Raw genomic sequence first — 16,611 nt, forward strand, 5'->3', positions numbered from 1 at the left:
AGTTGAAAGCAGAAATAACTCAATTTCAGAAAGAAAAAAAACTTGTAAAGCATGAGAACTATGGAGGGACCTATTGAGAAAGTGTCCAATTCATGGATTCGCCAAAGAGAAGCATGTGTGCATTTTCTAATCTTGTCATGGAATAAAAGGCATTTAACCGGAGGATTCCTTTTGAATATAGGATACGAGGCAACAATCAAGTGAGATGGGATATTGGTTCTTAAAACCACAAACTTTGACTCAATTTTGTTATATCCCTCCACCGTTTAAACTTGTCTAAAGACAAGTTAAAAGTTAAAACCAAGGTAGCTGAATCATTTCTTTTAGACACGAGATTTAAGAAATTGATGTGTTAAAAGTCCCACTGGAGAGAGTAAAGTATGAGAGATGATATAATTTTTACTAAAAAAGAAATGATCCAACTACCTTAGGACACCCGAAAAAAGAATACGACTCAACTGCATTGGGACAGAGGGAGTACAAATTTTATATTTTGTGAGTTATTTCCCAACCCGAATATGAGATCTTAGGTGAAAACCTATTCTACATGGGAAACCATGAAATGTAATTTTTTAGACTGCTTTTAAAGTTTATGTCAAGTAGGATAAAAAAACCACATAAGCCAGTCGGATATGACTATGACCAGCAGTGGAAAATAACACTATAAAATTTGGGGTATTATTAGACTACTTTTATAGTTCGTGGGATATATTATAACTGAGTCAAAGTTCAAGGTTTTAGAGATAAATATCCCTTGAAGATATAACCTCTAACACCCAGGCTTGGCAAAATGAAACGCAGATATATAAGATAAAAATTTAAAAAGTCCAAAATTTTGCATGGTAGGGAACACCAAATTCAGCTCAAACATCAAACGTAGTAGCATTGATTAGTCTCGTCTTGGCAGAAACAAAGGGAAACTGTAAAATAAACCTCATCAGTCATGATAGTAGCAAACATGCAAATTTGGTTAAATTAGACTTCTCTGCAAACATTTACGGCAAGCTAAGACATGTTCCATATACAGCAATCTATTCGCGCGAAATGGATAGTCGAAACCTATTTTCTGTATGCCAACTAAAACACCGATATTGACATCTACGGCCTAAATTTTACATCTGCAACATAGGAAACTGAGCATTTGCATCCTCAATTATTCATGACAAATAAATCTACAGAGAGAGCAACTACACGAGGACAATTCGGCCATTTACCAGCCACAAAGAGTTGTCGTGATAATGTCCCTGTCAGCCACGATTGTTATTCCCTAGCAAGAACAAAACAAAAATATTGATATTCTTCTCTAGAGATGTAAACAAGATACTTATCAGTAGAATGTGGTAAGCCTCAAGTATTTCTTACCTCTGACTGTAGCTTTGGTGCGACTCCTGTGCCCCTTGTCATGAGAAGACGATGGTATTTTTGAGATTATCAGCGAACTTTGCAAGCCTTCCAACAGCTGGTTAAGAAAAGGTTAAACTGATCAGCTTGCGATGACAAATTATTTATCATTGCACTAACCATCTGAAACATGAGGGGATCTGACAAGAGTGGCACTCCTGGCCAATATCATGATTCAATAAGGCATGATTTGAATTTCAAGTGAAAGATCCAGACTTAGTAATCCATATCACATGCAGCAGTTAGCTTTGAAAATTATTTACAAGAAGTTTATTGCAGTTTCTCTTCAACTTCAAAGTCAATAAAGATTGCCAAAAGATTCGAGTAAAGTGAAACAAACAATTGTGATGTGACCCCATTTACAATTGCATCCAATATAGTACGTTTGGAGGATGCCTAAACATGGCTATACATGCATACTCTAAAATCCTACAGAAGTAAACCTAAAATCTTCAGGAGGTTCTTAATAATGGAAACCAATATTCATGTTTTGGACAGTTATTAACACCAAGCATGATAGGCATATAAATGTGGAGCATATACACGAATGAACATATGAAAAACGTAATTACAAGCAAAAAAGAGTTTGCTACCCGTGATGTTGGCTGAATTCGGCGATTCGATCGGCGGGGTTCAGAGGCTTCAGATATTAACTTTTCAGTTGCTTCATCTTTTGCTAATTTCCTACTAGCAGGAGCAAGTTTCCCTTGGTTGAGACGTTCAGGTTTAATATTCCTCACTGCTTTCTTAAGGTTTTCTTGAGAAGGAGCTTGAGAAGAGAATACCATAGCTCCTTGTGTGGCCTCATCAACTTCAGCAAGGTTTTGTTCAGATGATTCATTCTCATCATTACTCATAGACTCTTTTGATATATGATCTGATGATGTAGTACGTGCATTAGATCGTGTAGAGGTAGAGTCATCTCTTCGTGCTAAAGTTCTACTTGGCACACTTGGTGGTTTCCCAGACTTAGGTGGTCTTATTTTAGAATCAGCTACTTGTTTTTCTTTGGAAGTACCTTTGAATCCCCGAGACCCTGATCCTTGAGGCATCAGAAATTTGGATAACTTCGCCGAATCATTAGGCACATTAGTCTTGGAGATTCTATCAGAAACATAATGCTTGCTTACTTCCATGAATTTTCTCTTCTTCCCAGGCTTAGGGACACCAAATACAACTTTGGATCCTTCTTTCTCCAAACCAGACCTCATTTTCCGAGCCATGTTCAATTTGTTCTCCTCCTTTGTACTACCAATAGTAAAAACCTTTTCATTAGCAGACAAAGGCAATTTCGGTTCTTCATTTCCACCAACTTCTGCAAAATCAATGTTTTTAACCATCTTAGCTTTCCCTTTTGCCTCAATACTGGTACTTCCCAGCTTTGGTCGCTTCTCAGCTGGTGTATCTCCCTGAATATAAGATGTACATCTGAGGTTTAGGACTGAAAGAAACAGGGAAGGAATGCTAATTACATACAGAAAACAAAATATAGGACCTTTTGAGTGTCATCGCGCTCTGCTTTGTGCCATTCAGTCCATTTGCCTTCACTCCAAACTAAAGATGGTCGAAGATGCCACAATTTGACCGGTAATGTCTCTCCTTGAGCTGTAGAAACGATGAAAGGGCATATTGCAGAAATTTGAAGTTGCAATTATAAATCAAAGTGAGTATAGACAATTATTTGCATTTGTAGTAGGCACTGGAATTATGCGTAATTTAGTAGTATTAGGTTTATAATTAGCTTTCCTAGAAATGTTAGGATTCCAGATTATATTAGTGTTAGAACTCTTGTATACTATAAAGAAAATACCTGGAAAATGGACACTGAATGAAGTCGCATCTGTCTTGTTCTTTTCTGCGATAATGCCTTCACGCCAGCTGAAGTTACATATATGATCAAGAATTCCAGATTCAGACAGTTTCCAGTAAAATAAAAATAATACATAACCAAATGTAGAAGATTATGACGTAACTGAATTAGATGAATTCAAAAGAAAAGTAAAGCATCACATTATTATTTCAGTGCATAATCTGATTAAAAGGTCTTTCAACAACAATATTGTATATGCAAAAAGGAGACCTTTGAGTAACACATAATAAGACCCAACCAAAGTGAAACAGAAATTCTAGTTTGGAGTTTGGTTTTGTTCCACTAGCAAATATACACACACACACACATATAGATATTATTTGCATCTTTGAAGTATTTTCTGTCGATAAGATGTGAATGAAACAAGTACCAGCCATTTTCCCCTGTATCGTAAATCTTCCACTACCAGGACAGAATATGAAGTGCTAATAGATTACAAAAATATTCAAGGTTTAATTAGATGTTATTTTAGTGCATATCAAGCTTGTCAGAACAAAAGCTAGTTCACTTACCAATCTTGCAACCATACGTCAACTTGGTCTCCAACAGACCAGGTGTAGTTTTTTACAGCAGAACGTCTCCTCTTCCTTGTTCCTTCAAGTTGCACACTAGTCATAAGAGGAACACGTATTTTAGGAGCATGACCATCTTTAGCTTCTATCATTATCCACTCCTTGAGTTGCTCAGATCCTAAAAAATAACATATTCATTAATGCAAACTGAAAAAACAAAAAACAACTCAATATATATACTCCATCTGTCCCAATTATATAGGCTTGTTTTCCTTTTCCGGATGTCCAAAATGTATAGGCTTGTTCCCATAAAAGGTAATGTTTTTTAACTAATCCCCATGTAAGTAACTTCTTTGAATAATTCTCTAGCAGATCATCAAAATAAATACAAGCATATTACGAAGTTTATTGTATAATTTCTTCCCCCATGATTTTATTATTAAGAAGTTTATTGTACTCCATAATTTTATTTTCCAGTGATTTTTTACCAGTAAGTGTTCCCATTGTTTAATCTTAGTTTGTCCCTCGAATGTGTTCCCATTCTACTTTTAGAAACTACAAACAAATAATCCTTATATTTTACCCTCATTCTACTTTTAGAAACTACCAATCAAATTTGTTGGAGGTTTATCAGAGTTGGATTTTATCTGTTAAGACTTACTGTTAAGACTTACCCATCCGTCCGCGAATAGGAGTCCCATTTTTCCATTTTGGTCGGTCCATGAATAGGAGTCCCGGTTCATAAAGAGGCCCACATTCCACTAACTCTCACTCACATATCATTTAAAACTAATATATACAAGTGGGACCCATCACCCATATTCCACCAACTTTCTTCCACTTATCTTAATATTTCTTAAAACCCGTGCCAAAAAGAAATGGGACTCCTATTCGCATGGAGGGAGTATGACTTAAGAGGTTATCAGGAGTTTATTCAGATTAGGAATCAGTAGTTCATTTAGAGTAGGAGTCAGGCCTGTTTTGCATGGATTTTAGAGATTAGGGTTATATTATATAGCTCCTCAATAAGTGAGAGGCATGTCTTTTGGCTTTGCGATTTGTGGACAGATTATTCGATAAGCCTCATTTGAGGATTTCTATACGGGTTCTTTTAATTTATTTAGATTATATTATGTTCCAGTCGACTTTACTTCATCAGCAGTAGTGAAGTACAAAACTACTATGCATTTCCTTACTACGAATACAAACACCAGTAACTGACCTTCATCCGATTGTAGTGTATCATAACAAACAAGCGCTTCAACATCCTTCAAACTAAGTACACGGGCTGAGAACCAGGCCTTCGTTGAGTCACCACGATCTTTAAGAACCTGCAGTATCAAAACAGATGATACTCTTTATTGATTATGAACTAGAATTCAAGCACAATAAATCACAAATTTTAATACATTACCACATTTATCATTTGAAATAGAACAAGCTGTGAAACAACTGTTCAGCATTAAGACCCTAATATATGTTCAAAGGAACTAAAAGGAAGTATAAGATAATTTAATAAAAGCAAGATCAGAAACCTCAACAAGAGAACCCTCTCTCATGCTTGTGGATGAAATGTTTGATCTTGACTCGAAATCTGGATAGCGATCAACAAACATAGTTTTAGCTGAGTCTAATAATGTTGTGTCATCGTGGGGCTTAATATTTGCAACCAGTGTGACACGATCACTAGTGTCTTTTGATGACCCTCTTTCAGTAGGAGACATATTATGACTTGTACCCCATACATCCTTATCAGGTTCTTTCTGTTGACTATTAACACCAGGCACTTCCACAGCATTTGTACTAATAGATTTACCATTATTCAAGTCATTTGATTTAGAACCAGTGATACCAACCACCTGTGGGGCTTTCCAATAATTGCTTGGCCCTGCCTCTGCTAGAGCAGTCAAAGAGAAAGGATCACCCATGGCAACAACTTTTCCAGCATGTGCAACAGCTTCTGCAGCCAATTCAGCTGCCTTGAGAATGGCATCAAGATTCTCTGCATGCCTGGTCGCAGCTGAAGCAGCCTCAATTCTCTTCCTAGCAGCTTCTCTAGCAGCAGATATCATTAAACTGGGAGTATTATTTCGATCCCCACCCTTTGAAATGGATGTAGGTAACGCACTTACCAAATTAATGGAATTATATAAGGAATTAGAATTATATTCAGTGGAAGTGGACGTTCCAGACTTGGTCAATACTTCATCAGCCATTTGTTTTGCTTGCACTGCAGCATCTGCTGCAATCTTAGCAGCTGCAGCTGCTGCCTTTGCAACAGATGCAGCAGCTGCTATAGCAGCAGCAGCAGACACCAATTTAGACTCAGCATCTAATGTCAAGCCATAACTTTTTTGCAGTTCCAACTGGCTCCAAACACCATCACAATGAGTTATGGCAGTAGCAGCATGAGCAGCAGCCTCCTGTGCTTGCAACTTAGCCTGCTCAACTTTGCTAAAACCCTCAGCACTGAAAGCCCTCTTATCCATATTTATATCGCCTTTACTGAGATGACCACTTGAAATTGAAGGTGTTGCCACAGGAAAAGCCTGGTTGGAGGGAGGGCCTTTAGGCGAAAAGGTTGAAGGTGTTGAGACGGCAACAGATGTAGAATAATAACTTCCAACAACAGGTCTCGGCAATAATCCTACTTGATTCTGAGCTATAAAAGATACCCGACTAAGATCTTCGACTGTAGGAGCCTTGTTAGATATCTGGCTAGGTACTGATTGAGCAGAGACAGCATCTGATAGAGCAGTGGCAGTAACCTGTACAACATCCTCGGAACCAGAAGACTTCTTCCTCTTTCTAGTTTTCGTCTCACAAGTCTTTCTAGATGATGCTTTAACCTTTTTCAAGTCAAGTGGAGAAGCCCCAACTAACACAGCGGTTGCTCCAGTATTAGTTGTAGGAATAGGAGGACCATGCTTCAGGCCAGAGGTAATAGGCAAAGGTGATTCTTTAACTGCTGTCAGTTTTACTGGTTCCGTACTTTGGAATGCAGGATAGCTAGTACTGATTTCAAAAGGAGAACTTTGTGAAGAAGCAAGCCACGGCACAGGGAAGGGAGCAGGAGGGGCTTGCGCTGCCCAAGTAGAATGTGTAACATAATTCCGCAAAGGTGGTGTCTGGTAAGGATTCAAAGGAGAAACAGCCTGATAATCAATCACAGCACTTCTAGACATGCTACCTGGAGGCAGAGCTTCCCCAGAAGGAGTAGATACATTCCACAAGGGAGACGAGAGAGGGATCGCTGAGTGAACTGGAGAAGGGATAGCTTTGATACTTGGCCGAGCTGCTGTTGAGGAAAGAACGTCACTTTGAGGGAAACCTTGTCTATTATTTTGATCTGGAGATTTAGCACCTACATCTTTAACTACAATTCATGATCAGCCAAAGTTAAATATTATGATGCAAATACCTGGGAGCAGGATAACATACCAGAACGCGAGGGTACAGGAGTTCCAGTATTATTTCCCTGGGATTTTTTACCATGAAATCTTTCTACACACGCACGCCAAGACCGCTCCCAAGAGCTCCTACCTCCATCTTCTCCCATGGAAAAAACGCAGAATATTCAGCAGTAGTGACAAACCTACCAAACACAGAGTTGGAGGGAGAGGGAGAAGAAATGTGCAACTAACCAGACATACCAAAGGCTGAAACCATACAAGCTTCATCAGGTGCTGCTCCTTGTCTACAATCAAAATAAATTAATTTAACTATTTAAAAAAAACACATTTCACATATTCGTGAAAAAGGTAGATTTGAGAAGGATAACTTCATAGTTCATGCACTCTCAGAAGAATGTCTGATGAACATCTGATTCACAAATATATGCTTATAGAAAACACAATCCACTAAACAATTATTTCCAGTTTCATAATGCAAAGCAAACAAAACTCCAGAAAGAATAAGTAGACTCACATAAGAGATCCGTAAACAAAGATTTGTGCTCGAAGTTGCACTTGTTGCAAATCTGTAAAAGGCTGCTGAAAGAACGAAGATGATGGAGCAGAGGTGTTAAGATCAGGCATACTGGATGTAGGAATTGTAACATGCCCTCTCGGCTTCACACCACTTTCAAACACCATGAGTTTACCAGCTGCTGATGGACTCATAAATGGAGATGATTTCTCCCCCTTTTCAGTCTGCTTCAGAGCAGATGTTTCTTTTGCTAGATTTCCCTTTTTTAAACTTACCTTTCCAGATCTACTGCCGCCACGTCTTGATTTACGCTCAGAGGTAGCTCCAACACCTCCAGATGGAGGGCAAACACCAGGTGTTGAAGAACCAACATGAGAAGTTTCCTTCACAACGATTGGATCCGTCTGGCTGCAAACAGCAGCTTCAGGCAATCCTTCACCAGTCTTCAGCAAATCCCATGGCAAGAGTGTAGAATATTAATTATATAGGTGAAAACAAAATAGTAAATGGGAAAAAATAAAGGTCAATGATCAGAACATGGGCAGAGAGTGAGGGTGGAGAGTGAAGGTACCGGCATTTTACAAGCTTGAAGTGCCGGAAATGATTGCATACTCTTGTCAGCATCTTCAGTAGATCGACTTTCCAAAGGCCTGGTGTCAAAAGTAAAGGTCTCATCTTCTTTGCACGGCTCGTTAACTCCTGAAGTCTGAGATCTATTTGATAATTTGCCAGGATTTTCAAGATTGATCTTCTTAGGAGAAGCATGCTCGTTTACTTCAATTTGTGAAAGGTCAGTACAGCTAGCACCAGGGGCAGGGACATCATCCTTGTTTGATATATCAATTTCTACAGTACTGCTGGTTACTGAAATTATACAATAGAAGAACTTTTTTTAGTTATTATTAGAAATCCAGGCTGTGATAATTCGTTAATTACTTGATTGATGAAGTGTTTTTTATAATTAAGACTGCAAAGAGGATTTAGGGTATCAATTTATCATAGGAAACACAAAAGAATAACATCCTCCAAGATGGCAATCTCTATAGCACCTTCAATGGACAAGAAACACAACAGCTAGAGAGGGGTCTAGGTCCTCATTGAATATGATTTCATAACATAAGAGATGAATCACCTGACAATTTTGAAGAATTATCTGTGATGTCTCTTTCTGATTCTGCTATCATTTGTTCTTTAGAAGGTGCGGCTTCAATTCCATCATTTTGAGCTACCAAAGCATTGGCAGGATCATCCATTAGTTTATTTAACTCCTTGGAGGCTTCATCAGGAATGTTGTCACTGGAAATCTCTAAGAGGAAACCAGATTGATGGCTTGTCTTTATTTCTCCTGTTACAGAAGCAGCAATTGTATCGTTATCAATTTCAGTAGCAGGGCAAAGCTCATTATTATCTAGTGCCTCCTTTGGATCTGAATGACTTGGTTGTTTAAGAGCAACAGACTCGGTTTCTCTACTTTGATCCTTGTGCTCCGTATCAGATAGTGGTGGGATATGCTCGCGAGAGTAAGCGAACTGATCTCCTTCAGCAGGTGATGCTGCCAAGATTTTACCTTCAACTTCAGAATTCAATGCTACAAGGAAGTTAACAGAGAGCGATAATCAAGATTTCATAGTGGATAAAGTAGCAGAGTACAAATCATAATCCTAGTTCATACTGACATATACAAGATGAGGAACATAAAATGGAATTTTGGGATAAAATACCTGGATCATACCCAATAGGACTACCAGGTTTTGATCCAGTAGGTTTCTGGACTTCAACTGCCTCTGCAGGACAACTGGATCCAACTTCTTTTTCAACATCATCAAGGACCATCTCATGTGAATCAAAAGGCAACTTTTCACTTTCTTCCTCATGGGCAGAACCATTTACAGCACTTTCATGAGCATCAATCTGCATAGAGATAATATCTTTCTTGGATGTCCATATGCTCTCACCCTGTAATGGAGGGTTCACACTATCCTCTTCCTCTTTTGGTGGTGCAGGAATGTTTTGAGAATCTTCCATACCATCATTGACTGATTTCTCAGAACATTCTCTAGAAACTATTGAACCTATTGATTGACCAGATTCACCTACTGTATCATCAGTTTTGCGGTCATTGTCTTTCTCAGAAGGATTATCTAGCACGTCATGTAATATAGTGGGCTCATATGCAGCAGATGGAGTCTCAGGAGAGCTGTTACTTTCAGCAGAGACATCTTCCTTTCCAACAAGTGTTTTGTGCATTTCTGATGATTGAATAACAGTACCCTGCTTCAGATCATTACCGCCATTAAATGCAGGGGTGGCAGCATCATTGCCTCCTATACCAAGATCCTGAATACCTTCTTCCGGAAGCACTATAGATGACCTCTCATGTAACATGATACAACTTTCAGACAGCTGCTTAGTCTCTGGGCCTGAGACATCACCATGTTGACTTGCTGCAGGTTCAACAACTACTGCAACCTTATTGCACACATTATCATTGGATACAGAGTCGTCTATTGTATGCCCTTTGGATACTTCCAACATACTAACAATACAAGTATCAACTCCATCCTCTTGTTTCTGGGACTGTGCACCTGAAGTGGTTTCACGAGAACACTGATTCTCAATATGTTCGATTTCAAGAGAAATCCCACTCAATCTTGTTTCAGTTTCATTGCATCCTATGTCTTGCTCCTCGACAGGATTAAAAGTACTTTTTGCTGTACAACTTGAACTAAAATTGGCACTGCTAGTCTTATCCTGTTCCACATATTCCCTAGCATTAACATCAAAATTCATAGAAGAGCTATTAGAATTGTCAATCTCTTTTCCGTGAACTGGTAGGTCTTCTTGCATTTGATGGGGCAGAGACTCATCCACCAAACCACAAGTTTCCCCTTGATTATTGTCAGCCCTCTTCACTGCAATGCTCAAGTTTTCTGCCACAGTTAAACTACTATCTTTGTTATCAATACCTACTGCATAAGAGGAAAGTTTTGTCTCCTGGACCTGTAAAGTACATTCAGTCTGATTGATTTCAACTCCTGAAGATTGATTTGAACTAAAAGAAAATTCAACAACTTCAGCTGGGGGTAATGAAGGAATCCCATCATTGACATCATCAACTTTACAAGCACCCCTCGAATCGTTCTCTACTACTATTGTTGAGCTACCCAGCTGATCACCTGGATCTGATTCCTCAACCATCTTTTCACCATGTACCATTTCTTCCTGTCCAACTGCCTTTAACAACATTTCAACAGATTCAGATGATGTTGCCTCAGACCAGACATTGATATGCCTCCGCAAAGCACAAGATTCTGTTGCACTGGAGCTGAACTCTATTCCATTACCTCCCCGAGAGAAATCTTCTATCCAATGGTTGTTTTCCTGACTTGGAATACCAAGGAAAACTTCGTTTTCAACTAAACTGTCAAATCTCAGATGCCCGTGAAGACTGTCATCAAAATCAAACTTTGGTAGAGCAAAGGGTCTCAAAACAGAAATTTTAGAGCTCTCTTCACCAGCTAAGTCAAGATTCTGGCCTTCATAGTCATTGTCATTGTAGTCCATCTGTTTATCCCTAAAAGAAAATTTAAAATCAGGTGCACATGGAAACCAATATAAATAAACTATTCAGCTTCACATGAGGCAATAGAAAGAGTAGTAAACGCATAGCATTTAAATTAAAACAAGCATCTACCGTCTAGTGAATCAAAGCCAAGCGCAATTACACTAAAAACCTAGGTCATAAAAAATTTGTACAACGTCGTACATTTTAATAAGTACTTATATACTATATCAACCCTGCAGATAAAATCTTCAGAAAAGGGAACCTTTCAACTATAAACATCACAAAGTTCCAATAAGAGAATTTTTTTTTAATTTTCTTTTCATTTCCTTGAACCTATACCTGACATGATTTTTAAAATTTAAAAGTTATAATTACAAATTATCAAATGAATGAAACTATTATTTTCCAAGACTATGGATACATGAAAAGTCCTGATTGACAAAGCTTATACATTCATACATTGCAATAACAATTGTGAAACTAGCTACCGTTTTACGCTTCTACATAGTACATTACAAATGCGTAGAGTTCATTTTTGCCATTGGCAGAGGTTAACACTCTCCCACTGTTCATATTGTAACTTAACATTACTTGAAGAAGTCTGCCATCAACAAATTTCCAGTATAATGTTGAATAGGACACTTTTTTTCTACCAGAACAGCATTGAGAGTGTGGTCCCAAATTTTTAGTAAACAATAAAGCAGGCGATCTCAATAAACCCTTACATGTGTCAATGTTAAAAGTATATGTCCTACAAAATGCACTCCAATTTTAATCAAAACAAGGAAGAAAGACAGAAAATTCCATACATTTTGCAAATCCTAATCCAGTTGTTTCAGGTCTGAAATAAACCCAAATAATAACCCTAATAAATACCAATAATGATTCCAGGTTTGAAACTCAAAATCGAAAACCCTAGAAATGCTCTAAAATAGCTGAGATGTTAAAAATTCCCTTCATTTCTTCAACAAAACCCAGAGGAAAGCGACTAATTTCACCAATGGAACAACAATTAGAGAACACGCCCAATATAACTTCGGCATAACCCACTCCTCCGCTCACAAGCACCCTGACAGCAGCTAACAATGACCCCTACCATAACTAACTTCTACCTACAACTAGGTTTTCTCTAAAAGTAAATCAATAAATTCCAAAGCCTCGGAAAATAAGGTAAGAAAAGAGAACCTAAACAAAAAAAAAGAGGAAATGAAGAGTACCAGAAGAAGTAAGTGTAGACACGCTACCTCCCTCCATCCGAAGACGAAATCCTCACCGTTGATTCCCCTCAAATCAACCCTAATCGGACGGCCACGCTCTCCTTCATAACCCTAGGCCACGAACACTCTAAAATCTCCGGAGTCGGAAACCGTCAACAACACAAAACTCCGCCCAACAACTGGTAAAAAAATTCACACAGTACAGAAGCAGAGCTGCACGTATACGTACATGTACAGACAAAGGCGCGCAGAGAGAAGGAGAGTGAAAGAAAGTGGTGTGTGAACTGCGTCTGTTTATATCTGATGTACACCAAATCGGGGGTCTCTCTTACCGCCTGTGACGAAGCTTGTGTCAATGTTGCTGTGCTCTCTTGACGCGTGTATGAGAAGAGGGGTATATCTGTAATTCTAAAGCTTTTTTGAAGATACGAGACGATGAAATTCTATGCCGCGAAACACTCCATTTATTTTAGATACAGTAAATTTTCTAATTTTGAAATTTTTTTAATCTTTTGTCAAGGTGGATTAATTCTTCACTCTAATTATTTTTTCTTTTTATCTATTTTTTACTTTATTAATTGTGTATCAAAATACATGTTCAAATCAAAAGTGTATGCTTTTGTCGGACGGAGAGAGTATTTTATCTAAAAATATATTCTTTTCGTCTAAGCTTAAATAATGAATTTTATTAAATGAAAAAAAATGAGTGGAAAGAGTTAGTAAAACGTGAATAAAATAAGTAAGCAGAATGTGAGAATTTATTTCGCAAAAAACTATAGTCTAAAATTGGCCTTAAACATAAATTCATTTTATGATTTCGATCTTTAATGCTCCCTCTATCCCAGCTAATGTGATTGACTTGTTTTTTGCACGTATTTTGAATTAATTTACTTCAGAAAAGAATATGTTTTTCTATTGAAAATAGACCATTTGAAAATATAGCTGTGAGCCTTGTATTTGTGTATGTATTTTGTCTCCCTTTTTTGAATTTTGACAGAACCGTAAAAAACTAATGGTCAATTCGTTTTTGACCGACTTAGTATACTAATCCACCTAAATAGACACTTATACATTCCTAACTAATTATTTTATTTTTTTGAAAAATGAAAATTCCGAATTCTTCTTCTATATCTCCACACAATCATTCTCTCTTATTTTAGAAATATAGAGAGGTCCTGAACATTTCTATCATAATCAGATACAGTCCTAAATATTTGGTAGGTTGAGCAAAATAATCTATTCCCCAACGACAATGGATGCTTAGACGGTTCAACATGTAAAATTCCATGAAAGGACCTACTGAGCATTGAATTACATTGTCTCAATATATGTGTTGTAAGGGTCTGTTTGATAGATTGGTAATGCTTAGATACATATGCTCATTTGTAAGTGTTTGATGACAAATTAGACTACCATACCAATCCTTGATATTTTCCTAAAGCTTGGGTCGACCCGCTGATTTCTCAATGAAATACAGCGATATGTATCTTCAAAATTTTGTGGGTTAGCAACTCTACATTGATTAGACATTATTGTATGAGGTGCCGAGTTTGAGCCCTCACGATATCAGTTGTAATTTTCCTCCTTTTTATAGGAGTTTATTTGTAATTTCCTCCTTCATATAGGAGTTTATTTATATATAAAAAAAGCATAACCAGTTTCAAAAAATATCACTTTCATACCGCTCTTTTTCAAGTACTCGTTTTGTGAAACTTTCTTCCAAGTCCGGTGATCTCCATCGAAATTACTTCACTGACTGGTAAGAATTCAAAATGGTGAGACTGACAAAGTTGGTTGTGGTATTCTGGGCATCGTTTTTTTGGAAATTATTTTGTGATATTCACTCTGATGGTCAGCGCGTTTTCTATTTATCTACGAGGCAAATGTCAGAATTTTTTGGGGAGGGGTGCTGGGGGATGAGCACCCCTGCTTCGGGGCGCCCAGTTGCCTATGAGGTCTAGAGTGAAGAAGTGGATGAGTTTTGTTGGTGATTATAATTGGAACAGTTTTGTGCCTTGTAGTTGAACTGTTGCTTAGTGCTTTAGCAAAGGAAAGGTTTGATTACACTTCTCATCAAATATTAGGAAGAAGTTTGGCTCACTGCTTGCGGGTATGATTATCTATCTTATGAACATTATTACTTGTTTCTCTCAGTGTTTAGATTCCCATAAAAATTAATTTACTTCATAAAAGAACATGTTTTTCTATTGAAAATGGACCATTTGAAAATGCAGCAGTGAGCCTTGTATTTGTGTATGTATTTTTATCTCCCTTTGATTGATTTCTGTGGTTAGATCGCATGTGTATATTCATATCCTTATTTGATTGCTAGTGTTATTGTGGATTTATAGTACTTTATGTGAAATTTCTGACAATTAATATTCCTCATATATTAGTATCATTCATTTTGTTGGAATTTTGTCATTGGAATTGTGTGAAGCTTGAACCTCTCTTCATACCTTAAATGAGATCAAAGAATATTAAGATGTGTATATCTATGTACTTCACAATTTTTTGTTTTTTTGTTTCCAATTTGGACAGTGTGTAGGATAGATAAATTTTGTATGGCAATAATTTATTTGTGAACTATGAAAAGTTTTAGGCACATTGTTAATTTGTACTACCTTCTTCCCACATTAACAGTCACATTTACTTTTCTGAACTCGTTTTGTAAAAATGATAATAAATAGTTAAAGTGGAAAAATAGTAAAGAGAGAGAATAACGTAAAGAAGACTCTTCTCTACTTTATTCTCTCTCTTATTTTACTATTTCTAGACTTTAACTATTTATTACCATTTCTACAAAACGAGTGCCGAAGAATAAATGTGACAGTTAATGCGGGACGGATGTAGTATTTCATATGGCAGTGTAATGGATACAAATAATGTTATATCTAATGCATCCATCGCCTTGATACTAGAGGACATCTTGCATATCTACAAGTTCGAGATAATTTGTAGTATTCTTTATATAATAGCTACGAGGTCCCGTAGAATGGTACATAGGCGACGGGCAGCCCCTAGGCAGTCTTTCACCTTAATTAATAGGATCCCAGATAAATTGAATCATATGAATAGGTTAATGGGAGTGACAAACGTCGATTGTGTTAATAACCACAAAATGGATCGTAACACATTTGGGAGGTTATGTCAGCTAATTAGACAAGTGGAAGGGCGTAAGGACAGAAGATATGTATTTGTGGAAGAGCAAATAGCAATGTTCTTGGCATCTTAGCACACCTTAAAAAAATAGGGTTGTTGGCTTTGATTTTTGGAAATCAGGCCAAACAATATCTCATTACTTTCATCATGTACTAAATGCGATTCTGAAGCTGAATACCCATTTTCATGTAAAACCCACTACTAGAACATTCACATATTATCAACTAGAAAACTATTATATTGACACTTTACGGGTAATAGCTAGTACTTATTGCATGTGCTGGAAAAAAAAGTGTGATAACAAACAAAGTGTGAAGATAGACCCTTCTTTATTACACTAAAAAAGTGTCAAGAAAAAACTCTTCTCGTCACAATGCATAGTGTCACAAACTATTCTTTTAAACTACACTATATAAATGCACAGAAATTTACAAAATAACCCCACAAATATATATGATTACAATTTCCCACCTATATTTTATTTGATTTATACTTTTGATCTACAAATTGCTATGATTTGTATTTTCATCCTATAAATATTTATAAATTACATTTAGTCCTTCAAACTTTTATATTTACATCTTTATTAAATATAGAGTGAAGGTCAATTTTAGTCCTAAACATATTATCAAAATACGAATTTGGTCCAAAACATTCACTTTTTGAAAAACAGGTCCATAACAAATGAAATTCCTGTCGGAGTGGTCCTTTTTTTACGGTTCCGTCACAAAACTAACGGTCATGCCACTGTACAATTAGTGTTGACCATTAGTTTTTTGACGGAACCATAAAAAAAGGACTACTTTGTCGACAATTTCATTTGTTATGGACCTATTTTTCAAAAAACGAATGTTTTGAACCAAATTTGTATTTTAGTCATATGTTTAGGACCAAAACCGACCTTTATTATATACTCCCTCCGTCCCATTAAATATGCAACATTTGCTTTTTGGCACC

General features: G+C 37.0%; 1 protein-coding gene across 10 annotated transcripts; it reads right to left on the minus strand.

The window, feature by feature from the left end:
* Positions 1 to 944: 944 nt before the first annotated feature.
* LOC121795689 lies at positions 945 to 12,764 on the minus strand. 10 transcript variants are annotated; one of them, XM_042194256.1, is made up of 15 exons: positions 12,520 to 12,764; positions 9,432 to 11,284; positions 8,843 to 9,298; positions 8,282 to 8,574; positions 7,711 to 8,153; positions 7,428 to 7,480; positions 7,225 to 7,332; positions 5,319 to 7,159; positions 5,006 to 5,114; positions 3,784 to 3,961; positions 3,212 to 3,279; positions 2,897 to 3,006; positions 1,995 to 2,810; positions 1,363 to 1,459; positions 945 to 1,267 (listed from the first exon to the last, which is right to left on the minus strand). In XM_042194256.1, exons 2-15 carry the CDS (start codon positions 11,272 to 11,274, stop codon positions 1,248 to 1,250), a joined length of 6,435 nt encoding a protein of 2,144 aa, XP_042050190.1. In that variant the 5' UTR covers positions 11,275 to 11,284; positions 12,520 to 12,764; the 3' UTR covers positions 945 to 1,247. The 10 variants fall into 10 exon arrangements, with proteins under 10 accessions (XP_042050190.1, XP_042050189.1, XP_042050198.1 ...); XM_042194255.1 differs by having other exon boundaries at positions 9,432 to 11,274; positions 12,493 to 12,764; XM_042194264.1 differs by having other exon boundaries at positions 5,319 to 7,081; positions 7,437 to 7,480; positions 12,493 to 12,764.
* Between the last annotated feature and the right edge of the window lie 3,847 nt (positions 12,765 to 16,611).

This window comes from Salvia splendens, chromosome 3 (assembly GCF_004379255.2).
Source record: "Salvia splendens isolate huo1 chromosome 3, SspV2, whole genome shotgun sequence".
NCBI classification, from domain to species: Eukaryota; Viridiplantae; Streptophyta; class Magnoliopsida; order Lamiales; family Lamiaceae; genus Salvia; species Salvia splendens.

Coding starts and splice junctions, on each gene's coding strand:
- LOC121795689 (XM_042194256.1), bottom strand. CDS start 11,274: ATGGACTACAATGACAATGACTATGAAGGCCAGAATCTTGACTTAGCT. Junction 7,481..7,710: donor TTTGTTTACGGATCTCTTAT/GTGAGTCTACTT, acceptor TTTTGATTGTAG/ACAAGGAGCAGCACCTGATG. Junction 7,333..7,427: donor TTCAGCCTTTGGTATGTCTG/GTTAGTTGCACA, acceptor CCATGGGAGAAG/ATGGAGGTAGGAGCTCTTGG.